The sequence below is a fragment of the Bombina bombina genome, chromosome 3, assembly GCF_027579735.1.
Source record: "Bombina bombina isolate aBomBom1 chromosome 3, aBomBom1.pri, whole genome shotgun sequence".
Taxonomy (NCBI): domain Eukaryota; kingdom Metazoa; phylum Chordata; class Amphibia; order Anura; family Bombinatoridae; genus Bombina; species Bombina bombina.
The window spans coordinates 418,644,299-418,656,563 of NC_069501.1; the positions used below are offsets into that span (position 1 = coordinate 418,644,299).

Below are 12,265 nucleotides of genomic sequence, written 5' to 3' on the forward strand. Positions count from 1 at the left end.
AATAGTAGGGTAACAAAAGCCCAAGAGGAAAACATTAAGCGTCTGGTTAGTAACTTAGATGTACTACCCCAGCATAACAGTGGTAGGTATAACCCATATTCTTAACTATCATAGGTATCATGCAGCCTACTGGGGATGGACTTCTTAGAGAGAGATAATGAATAATAAAATAATATAAGCCTTAAGTGGAATTAGCGTGATAACCAACGAATATAATAAACATATGAACATAAAAGTTTTGTTTTGACACCTAGTAGGTATATGGTATTTAAACTATTGTGTTATATGGATTTGTTTGGCGAATTATTGGTAATTTTATTTACAGTTCTCAGAACTATAGTAGTTTGTTAGCGAAGTAAACAATTTTCATACATCAACTATGACTCAGATATGCTATCTTCATGAAATTGTTGTTCCATTGAACTGTCTCTACGCCCCGTGGCATTGGGGGCACATTAAGTGGGGAATATCTTTTCCACTTAACTTCTTTAGTGGATGTAAACGTTAGTTGGAGTTTAATAGCTGCCCTTAGGACCAGTGTGGTTTTATATTGGAAGTGAGGCAGTCCCGGTTTTCCTGCCATAATTACCCCACACCATGTTGAACGGCTCTTGGTACACTAAGTCTTGTGGAAGGGGAATGTGCTGTCCATGGATCCGCTGACCACTGGGAGCCTAGCTTAATCAGAGGAGTGTGAGTCGACCTGTATGCTCCGTATGCATTGTGCGTATCATAGTTAGGGAGCAGGGTTCGGCGGCAGCGGTAATTTATATGATAATATAGGTTCAAAGATCTCAGGACCGCAAAGTCATTGGGCACCGCAAAGAGAGTCCAGCCCTGCCTCCCTGTAATTGATCCATCTGTCGCCCCATCGCCGCATACGGGAACACATACCTCTGCCATGTTTGCAGTAGCTTCCTCATACTTTCTCGGAGCAAGCTTAGTTTGAGTTGGAGACAGCTCCTCATTGTTGATTAGGTCTCAGGGAGTCTCAAGGCCTACCAATTTAGGAGCGCAGTAAATCAAGTCTGATCACAATCTAGCTTTACTGTGCTGTAGCCAAGGGGGCAGCCCCCCAACGTGCCCTCCCGGCTGAGCTGAGTCCAAAGTTGCGATCATGATCTAGAGTGCAATCAGAAGGTGTCTGGTGGCCTGCTCGTTAAAGACATTGTCACATAGGTCTCTCTCTAGTTTTCGGAAGTGATCCTGTATGAGCCGGTGCAACTCTACTTCCTATCTAATAACATCCTCCATTTGCTCTCTATGGATTTGTCATATTTGCTATAGTAAGGTTATCTGTTGGATTAGCACCTTGTTAGAGTTGATGGTTCCCTCTTAGGGTTGAAAAAGAGCAGTCTCAACGATTCTGCTGTACCCCATGTACTGTGGGGGTGTTCTATCCTCGTGGTGAGGCTGCTGCCGGAGGTCTCAACGGTTCAGATCTTGATCCAGTATTTATAAATCATGCAAGTTTTATATCAATCAACTCAGTATTCCATGAGCTGTGTAAATCTGAGAGTAATTTTTAATATGTTGCAGGGTGGGCTCTGTAACCTGCGGGGTTATAGAGATCATACTCAGAGCTGCAGATATTGCAATGTAACATGGCCGCTGCCTAGACACGCCCCCCAGAGAATACAATTTTTAAAAAGTTTCCAAATTACTTGTGTTATCAAATTTACTTATTTTTTGTTTTTCTTTGTTAAAGATAAGCACGTCTGGGGCTCTACATGACAGGAAATAGTGCTGCTATATCTAGTGCTCTTACTAATGTATGAAATTGTTGCAAAGCTGTTGCTGTGTAGTATTGCAGACACATACACACTCCTGAACGTATCTTACTGCTTCTCAACAAAGGATAGCAAGAAAACAAAGATAATTTGATAATAGAAGTAAATTGGAAAGTTGTTTAAATTTGTATGTTCTACCTGAATCATGAATTTAGGGCTTTATGTTCCTTTAATCCTGCACATTTGGTTATTGGATTACAAAATCAGGAAATTAACAGTGAAGATAATAACAATTTTGTTTTGTTTTCAGGAGGTTAAGAGTTTGAACTTTAGGGGGATTAGTTGGAGAAGCATTTTAGGAGTGACAACCAAAGTTTAGAAATAGTCATTTTCTGCTGAAACCAAGTGCAAGAGTGTGATCAACCGTGATGTGTTTTACACCCAAATTATGTCATTGCATTAACATGTCCTTTTAATATTGCAAGAAAGACAAATATGTCACTCCATTATTTAATGTTCTTAGCTGAATAAATCTAAATGTAGAACCATGTTTACCTATAACAATATTTTACTGTAGAATTTCAATTTATTTTTTTTATTATTATTTTATTTTTTTACTGTGCCATTAGTAAAAGTCCCCCCAGTCTGTCTGATTTCAATAATATTTCCGGAGTGATAAATAAGATAGAAATTTGAAAATATATATATATTTTTTTTCTGCAGCGATGAGGAACTTGAGGATCACAAGGCCTTATTGTACCTTCCCATTGCACCTGAAGTGGAGGACCCTGAAGAGAATCCATATGGGCCTCCTCCGGATCCATCGCAGACGGCAGTAAGTGAAGATGGAGCCGGTGCCGATAAAAAGAGACCGGCCACATGTGACGGAGTGCAGCCACCCAAGAAGAAGCCAAAGACCACTATGATTGAGCTTCAAGGTGTACCCAATGACGGTGAGTCCAACTGCACCCACCAAAACTTCTATCCTCAGTGAATTTGTGAATGTTTGAAAATGTTTTTGATCTGTAACATGAACTTGCTTTTCTTTTTATGAATTCTTACAATCATTAGCTGTTACTTCTAAACCTGTGCATTAGAACCAATGCTGAATATGGCGCCACCAGCGCTCTTTTCGGAGCTGGACTTCTTCATGTGAAAGTGCAACACACAAATATCTGGATTTGCACAGATCTTTGTGTATTGCACCTTTGCACCAAGAAATCCGGCTTCAAAAAGAGCCAAATGCTGCTGGTGGCGCCATATTCGGCATTTGTTCTAAGCCAAGTCTCACAAATGCAAATGTCTAATCACTTCTTTCCATGCCCTGTTAGCTGATCTGAGGGAATGATTGTTGTAAGCTTAAAGGGGCTCTAAACCCAACATTTTTCTTTCATGATTCAGGTAGAGAATACAATTTTAAATAACATTCCAATTTATTTCTATTATCTAATTTGCTTCATTCTTTAGATATCTTTTGTTGAAGAAATAGCAATACACATGGGTGAACCAATCACATGAGGTCTCTGTGCAGCTACCAATCAGCAGCTACTGAGCCTGTCTCGATATGCTTTTTAGCAAAGGATATCACGAGAATGAAGCAAATTAGATAATAGAAATAAAAGGTTGTTTAAAATTGCATCCTCTTTCTAAATCATTAGAGAACAAATTTGGGTTTCATGTCCCTTTAATATAGAATACATTATTCTCAGGTTAGTTGCTGCAATAAAAGTTTTTGTAGTTTTTGAAAAAATTTAACCAAATAAGTTATATATAATCTTAAAAAAAAGTACAACGTGTACATGGAATATTTTATAATGTTGATTGAGAGTGCTTTGCAATTTCCCCATATTTATGTTATTGTAAATTTGTATGAATGTAAAATGTACCTTAAAGCAGTTACTGTGGTTCATAGTATTGTTCTATACAGATTCATAATTTTCATGAACAGTAAAGTCAAAATTAAACGTTTGATTCAAATAGAGCATGCAATTTTGAACTGCTTTCCAAGTTACATCTGTTTTCAAATTTGCTTTGTTCTCTTGGTATGCTTTTTTGAAGATCAGGAGCAGCAGTGCACTTCTGGAAGCTAGCTAATGATTGGTGGTTGCACTGATATGCCTTTTGTGACCAGATATGTTCAGCGAGCTCCCAATAGTGTAAATAAAAAAATAAAAAAAAATAAAACAAATTTGAAAATAGTAGTAAATTAGAAAGTTGTTTAAAATTGCACACTCTGGCCTCTAGTTATCAAAGTCTGGCGGACCTGATCTTACAGTGTGGATCAGGTCCGCCAGACTTCGCTGAATACGGCGAGCAATACGCTCGCCGTATTCAGCATTGCACCAGCAGCTCACAAGAGCTGCTGGTGCAGCGCCGCCCCCTGCAGATTCGCGGCCAATGGGCCGCCAGCAGGGGGGTGTCAATCAACCCGATCGTACTCGATCGGGTTGATTTCTGGCGATGTGTGTCCGCCTGCTCAGAGCAGGCGGACAGGTTATGGAGCAGCGGTCTTTGTGACCGCTGCTTCATAACTGCTGTTTCTGGCGAGCCATATGGAGCTTGATACATATGCCCCTCTATCTGAATCATGAAAGTTTCATTTTGACTTGTGTGTCCCCTTTAAGTGCTGTTCAGTGTAAGTCATAGTCGGCATATCATAGTAAATCACTTATCTTTTGTTTCCTTTCCTTAACCACTGTCAGAAGTTCACCCGCTGCTGGGCGTTAAGGGGGACAGTAAATCCAAGAAGAAACAATCAGGACGGCCAAAAGGAACTAAAGGTAAAGAGAGGGACTCTTCGTTTAAACCGAAAACCTGCAAAGGGGAAAGGGGCTTGTCTATGGAGGCAGCAATGAAAAGCAAATCTCCAAATGAGCTGCCCCATGTCCTAACAGGTAAGCACACAGGATATATGAGTGCTGCACCGCCTATGCTTTTGCGGCTCTGGCTTCTTGCGGGCACCATTACCTCGTGCACTCCTCTTAACCCTTTCATGTCAGGAGGGAGAGGCTGCTAGCGGATATGTTAACAGTGATGGACCAAACCAATTAATGAATTTCTAGCTGATGGTAAACAGCAATTAATAGGAAAACATTTAAATATGTTTATTGGATCCTAGAAAATTATACATTGTGTAAACAATCACTGCATCATAGGGACACAAAACTTCCAATCAGCTTCAGAGGGACATTAAACTGCTGGGTACAACTACAGTATCCTGGTTACTACTGATGACGTTATTGGTTTTCCTCCTGTACTTGCAGCTCTCATCCAAGCTGGTTAATGAAGCTTTCAGTTTAGTCTGCACAATACAGAGAAAGAGCTGTACTTTTTTTGCAGTGGCTGCATTGCTCTATATTATTCCCCATGGCGTATTAAATTTGTTATGTAACCTTTAAACTGTTTTTTGTTTTTAAACTGCACAAATGTACAACTTCTACTTATTGTTGTTTTTGTAACCCGGAGTACAAGGTGCAGCTGTCAAGAAGCCTTTAACATCTTTGATTTGTGACAGCTCACTTGATGCAAATATATGGGCACCCAGTATAACGATGCAGAGCTTTACCAGCAGGCTCCTGTATTGGTTTGATAAAAAGATAACAGCTTTAAAGTAAGCTGTGGGTACAGGAGGGGAAAACCCTAGTGTGGTGAGGAGTAACCCTGCTACTGTAGTTGTAGTCCGCAGATTAATGTCTCTTTAAGCATTATCAAATGGCTTTACATTTAGTGTGTGGAGTAGGACCATTTTTAAAACTCTTAAGATCATTCTCTAAAAACACGCAATCTTTTAAATCCTTACACTATTCATAAGTTGCATATAATTAAACATATTCGTAAAACCCATTTGTTCTATTATGAGCTGTATGCAGTTAAAGGGACAGTTTACCCAAAAATGTTCTCCCCTTTAATTTGTTCCCAATGATCCACTTTACCTGCTGGAGTGTATTAAATTGTTTACAAGTAGCTCCTTTACCCTTATATTGGCATTTGAAATTGTTAATTTAGCATGTGGTATGCCCACCTATTCTGAAAGTTTGTGGCCGCGCGTACCAGCTATAGATAAGCTTTGTAAACACAGCCAGCAGAAGAAATTACACTCTGTGTGATAAAGCAGAGATAATGTAATAAAATGTTGATTTTCCATTGTTCTCTCAAAGTATTGGTGATTGTTTTAAGGACAGATATAAGATAAAGAAGCCTTTATATGTACACAATGTGATTAAGTAATGAGATCTGATTATAACTACAAGCTCAACCTATTTTATTAGGCTGTGGCTTCAAAAACACAAAAAAGCTTTAATATACACAAATAAGCCTTAAAAAGCTCATTTTCATACATTTTTTACTCTGCAGTTGGTAAAAAAAGCAATTGTAAACACATTAAGGGAAAAACTATTTTACAGTATACTGTCTCTTTAAGTTAGAAGAAATTAAGCTTTATTGTGGCATGCGTCACCAACAGTCCTCTGTCAGCTATCTAAGTTAATCATAAAATAATATTGGGATTTATGTTGAGAGCCTCCGATTATACCTTCCTGTGTGATGGGATTAAGACTTGAGCTTCCTCCTTGCTCCTCCTACCTGCAATGAATTATACTTTTGTAAACAGTGGAAAATGTTTGTTTGTTTTTTTCTTCCGTTTTCCTGTATGTGCCAGATACTCACAGGCATGCCAGTCATAGCAACCCGTAACTCCACTGCCACATTCCTGGCACCTTTGAAAGCTATCTTCTTTTATTAGGCAATACAAGACTGCAAAATGTCTGTCACTCATTCCAATCCATAAATGGTTCTAAATGGAGAGATATTCATATTAGAGCCCAGGTGCATAGGTCATAAAAAATCTGTGCCGTTAGCACACCGTTTGTAGTTATGAAATACTGCAATTGGAGGATATATAAAGGTACAGCAAACATATAGGCAACATTGCCCCATGTACTGTTTGGCAGACCGACAAGGTATCTGATTTGGAACCAAGAGAGAGCTTTATTCAAAATTTTCCCAATATAATGTAATATATTCTGTAATACTTCACACACATACCTACACTCTTGCTTTGTTTCTACCCTAGCTGTACATGTAATATGTGAGTATGTCTATGTAGACAGTATACGTGTTTGTGTTGTATAGTATTTTTGTCTCTTTCACCTCTTCCTGACTGTCCTTTTAATTGTCACCTTAGACCTTTTTGTGACCAATTATCTTTTATAGAATAGTATATTATTGTATTTAGATGTGCAAAAAACATTCTATCTCTCCAAAAAGTTTATTATATCCTTTTGATTAAAAATCTGTGTCAATAAATGAACCCTCATCACATCCTTCCTTAGAAGCTAATATATTTGTCACACGCATTTTTTTAAATTGAATATAGATAGACATCTTAACCTGGTTCTATACATATAAAGGTGCTATGTATATAAATATAAACCAACAATCTAGCATGTTAGCTAGTAGCATATTTCGTGATTTGCTGCTAGAAAACAAGTGAAATGCCTACACCCTCTAGGGTTATCAGTAAAGTTTTAGTTACTAGAGTACAGTTAGTTATTTCTGAGAACTCACACAAAAAAAATTACAAATTAATGTGAGTTTGTTATAGAGTAAATTCTACATAGAACTTTAGGGGGGAATTTATCATCACCTGACAGACTACCTGTAAGCTTATAATTTGAGAAATATACTATTAGGTTAAATATATATCTTTATTCCCAATAATCCTGATTCATCCCCTTTGGTCCATAGTCTATAACTCAAAACAATGAGTATATGTGATCCATCATAAGGGGAGGACATGTGTCTATATCCAAAAAGTACAAATTTACAAAATAATCTCCTAAAGGAGGATCAGAAAAAGATAGGATATTTGAGACACATATGATCAGGTTCATACACTGGTTAGATCAAGTAATCATATAGACCTGGAAAGAAAGGAGAGCTATATATAAAACATAATTTTTAATCCTACTTTAAAAATTAATAGCACACATTAAAACATACATAAAAATGTTTAACATCCAAAAGGTTATACATCAGAGGAGGTACAGGAGGTATATGCCACTGTTAAACATATATGTCCCAAACAGAATCACAGTCACCACATGTGTAGCAATTTGCTATTGTCATCAACCCACCTGGGGAGCAGATCTCTACCAATTTTACACTATGGTTTTGTGAAGCCCACAACCGGGGAAAATCAGTGGCTTTATCACTAGGGTAAATAAGCGTAGCAAAATATTATAACAGCCATATTCATTATATAAACATATACTTCACCATTTCCTTTTCAAATAGTCACCAGCACCCCCAGTATCATCTCACGCCTAAGATACCGGTGGTGCTGGTGACTATTTGAGAAGGAAACAGTGAATACATATAAAACATTAAATTTTATGCCCCTTTAAGGTCAATTTTTCAACTCTGTATGTTTAATTTATAACTTTTTTATGTGCATAAGAGGCATGTAATTTCTGCAGACACAAATTCACAGTTTTAAGAACTACAAAACCAAGAATATGTAATAATATCTTCTAGATATAAAAAGGCATAGTACCTACTGTAAAGTTTGGTGGAGGAAGGATAGTAGTCTGGGGCTGTTTTCCATGGTTTAGGCTAGGTCCTTTAGTTCCAGTGAAGGTTCATCTTAATACTACAAGATACAAAGACATCTTAGACAATTCGGTGGTTCCAACTTTTTGGCAACAGTTTGGAGAAGGCCCTTTCCTGTTCCAGTATGACTGTGTCCCTGTGCTAAAATGGAAGTCCATTAAGATATGGTTTGACCAGTTTGATTTGGAGGAACTCTAGTGGGCTTCACAGAGCCTTGACCTCTACCTCATTGAACACCACTAAGATGAATTGGAATGCTGATTGCAAGTGAGATTCAACAACGAGGCATTGCCGATGCTATTTTGACTGAATGTGTACAAATTCCGTAGACACACTCCAAAATCTTTTGGAAAGCCTTCCCTGAAGAATGGTGGCTGTTCTAGCCACACAGAGGAGGCCAACTTCATATTAATACCAAAGGTTTTGAAATGGGTTGTCCAGCAAGCTCATAAAGGTTTGATTGTCAGGTGTCCACAAACTTTTGGCCACATAGTCTATGTATGTATATAAGTATACATTTGTGTAAATACAGGGCTCAAAATTTCAAGTCCTAAGCTACTACCCTGAACAAAATGTTACTTGCCACTCTTGATCTCACTCATTATCTGCCCACGCCATACCCACTACCCGCCCATACCAAACCTACTACCCCACCCCATCTTTGCATATGTTTAACCATTGTGAAACATTTTATTGTGCAGTAATTTTTTATATTTTATTTATTTTTAAAAATAACTTTTACAAATTAAGCCCTTTCAATTAAATTATTGCAAATATATACGTTTGCTGGTCATTTGGAACAGTGTATAGGCAGCATTTGTAGCAGGCACCTGGCAACGAGTCTAGCAACGCAACTCCCCATATTGGTCCTTCCTTTTATGTTAATTAGCCATGTAGCTAAGATGTATGTTCATATAGGATACACCCGTTCGCTGTCCCAGAGGGGCGTATCTAATGACGGATGACATATGCCATGCAGTTCCGGATATTGCTAGTGACTGCTGCAATTTTGGCATGATAGAATTTGATACAGCCCATCCTTATTGGTTCTATACAAACGGCCGCCACCCGCCTCCTCCTAGTAAGTAACTCACTACATGAACAATTCGTGACACTATAATATATATATGTAACCGCACGTTGTGCTTCCATATGATCAGATTATTCTTAGAGTATGCCAGGGATGTTAAACACACACTGTTTAAGGTTGATGTATGTTCCCTCCATGATAGATTTTAACAGTACATTACTTAATCTATTTTGATTATTCTTTTAAACATTACTGATTTTAAATATGATGTAGTTAGGATACTGGCTACTGTTGCAAATATTTGCACACTTTTGTGTAATGATGCTTAACACTGTGACACTTGGGATTGTATGTTTATACTGGGTTACTATAACAACTGTTTTGACGTTTCTGGGGTAGGGGCTTTTGGTCTATTTAAGTTTGTTTTTCACATTCTTGTTTAGTCTAAGAAAGGGGTTACGCGCCCCGAAATGTCAATATTATGTAATAAATTTTGATTTCTTTTTCAAAAATACCCCTTTTTATGGATATTACTGCTCTGGCACCCTGGTTTCTGACTATCCTGTAGTGAGAGTGCAGATACCCTTGGATATATATATATATTTATGTCAGGATATCTGTGTGTTATTAAATAATATATATATATATATATATATATATATATATATATATATCTATCTACACACACACACATATATATTTTGAAATAGTTATCAGTAACATTACAATTCTCTCTATCAAATGGTCTGAGTTTGTAACACAAACCCCCTTTCTTGTTGTCAATGACGCATTGCAAACCTTTGTCCCAATTCATCAAAGGATTTGTTTTCAAAGTAATCTTAGTATATAACACTTTCAAGTTTGAACGTCCATATATGGAGCTTCCTGCCAAAGATGTGCAATAAAGTTACAGACCCCCTGTAGATCATAGTTGCTTAGTCTGATCTGATATTTGAATATACCAAGATTCTCAGGGATTGTGGCTCTTATCATCTAAGTGCTAAATACCCCATACTGAGTTCAAATGCACGAAGTTCAGACGTCACCGTAGAAAAGCAAAGAAAGGTCTTTTAAAACGTGTTCTTTGAAAGCATATCAGAATTTAAATCTTAATAGCAAAAAGAGAAGTTAGAAATTAATCTATATAAACTGTATAATTCTCAAAGTTTTCATTGATACTCAGACTGTATAAATGAGATATATATCCATGGATCTGAGAAATGCATTTCAGGTTTGTAATAAATAAATAAACAATTGTAATAATCACATTTAAAATATATATAGCATATTTTTGTTTTTCTATCTTCCAGACATCTGAGGGACAGATTGGGCTCCAGATGGGGCTAATAGATGCTGATTGAGGATTGCCTGTATGGTGTGCCCTGAGTCATATCATATAGTTATGCACTAAATATTAAAATAATAACTGGAAAGGATGACAATTGTAAACTGAGAAAATATTTTTTTTCTCAAATACCTAATATTTAGTCTTGAAATATTGAAATACTCAGATTAAATAGTATTATATGATATTGGACATACATATTGGACATATTTATTTGCTGAGGCAAGAAATAGTGATTATACTAAATATACATTTTAAAAATTAAAAGATATATAGTTAACTGTATTTTCTGTAGCATTTTAATGTTGAAACGGTTTTTCTTTGTCTGCTGCCCCAATGGAATAAAAATGGTATTGCAACCAAAAGGTATTTGGCTGCTCAGGGAGGCATTTCCCAAATAACCTATGAGATGTTCAGCACCGGTGAGTGTATCCACATTTCTGTGGGAATGATTAAAGAGCAGGAGGAGGGGTAATATCTTTGATAAAACACCCACACACTAGAGAAAAAGGGACAGACTCAAACAAACAGCATAACTTTTGACTGAGAGAGAAACACACAGATTTGTGCTAAGTACCTCTCTGCAATTTTGGGACACTTTCTTAGAATAGAAAGATAACAATTTTTAGGCCTGTACCCTTGCGAATAGTGGATAAAACCTTATATGACCTACAAGAAACCCCAGAAGCTGAATTCTCATACTGGTTATTTGGTAAAAGTATACTGGTATTTAAATATTAATATTTAGAAATAATTTTTATATTTTAATATCATAAGTTAATTACAGTTATTGCTATATATATTTAAAAAAATATTTTATTGTGGCTGAATAAGAGGTTATTCCAGGCCAGACATATTTGGCATATAAATTGGCTGTTGCATTAATTATATATATAATTTCTGGTGTTTTAATTAAAGTTATATAGAACCATTTGTGGGCTAAATAGTTGAATTATACTTGTCTGGAAGTTATCTTAAATCTATTGAGATTTAGTAACATTTGTGTGAAGTATCTTGTTATATTGTTTAACTAAAACTGTTAAGTTAGTGGTCCATATTCTGGTGTTTTTATTGTGATAATTTAATGTGATTCATTGTGAGTAAGGTTAATTTTAGAGATATATTTATGATCTGTTGTATAGAATATTGTAACGGAATAAGCGTGTATAATTTATTCATAATCTAGTTTCTACATAAATATAATTTAAGGTGTCTATAAAGCTAACTAATCAAGAACTAAGGAATAAATATTGATTTTTAATATATATATATATATATTGTTACTTATTTACATTTTTATTGGTTGGCAACTGCTGAGATAAGTACACCAACATTTCTTGGAGGTTACTGCTAAGATAATGGTAAATAATAATTTTGTAACCCAGTCATATACTAATATATATATATATATATATATATATATATATATATATATATATATATATATATATATATATATATATATATATATATATATATATATATATATGTATATATATATATATATATATATATGAAAGAGAAAAAAAACCAATATAATGGTGGAGGCGC

General features: G+C 36.1%; 1 protein-coding gene across 2 annotated transcripts in view; it reads left to right on the forward strand.

Annotated features, from left to right (window-relative positions):
- RBBP5 (RB binding protein 5, histone lysine methyltransferase complex subunit) overlaps window positions 1-12,265 on the forward strand; it is a 127,199-nt gene that overhangs the window by 87,499 nt on the left and 27,435 nt on the right. The window contains exons 12-13 of one of the 2 annotated variants that reach the window (XM_053706625.1): window positions 2,454-2,683; window positions 4,433-4,624. In XM_053706625.1, coding sequence (XP_053562600.1) covers window positions 2,454-2,683; window positions 4,433-4,624 — 422 coding nt within the window. The remainder of the gene's footprint in view (window positions 1-2,453; window positions 2,684-4,432; window positions 4,625-12,265) is intronic. The other variant, XM_053706626.1, reaches the window with a different exon arrangement.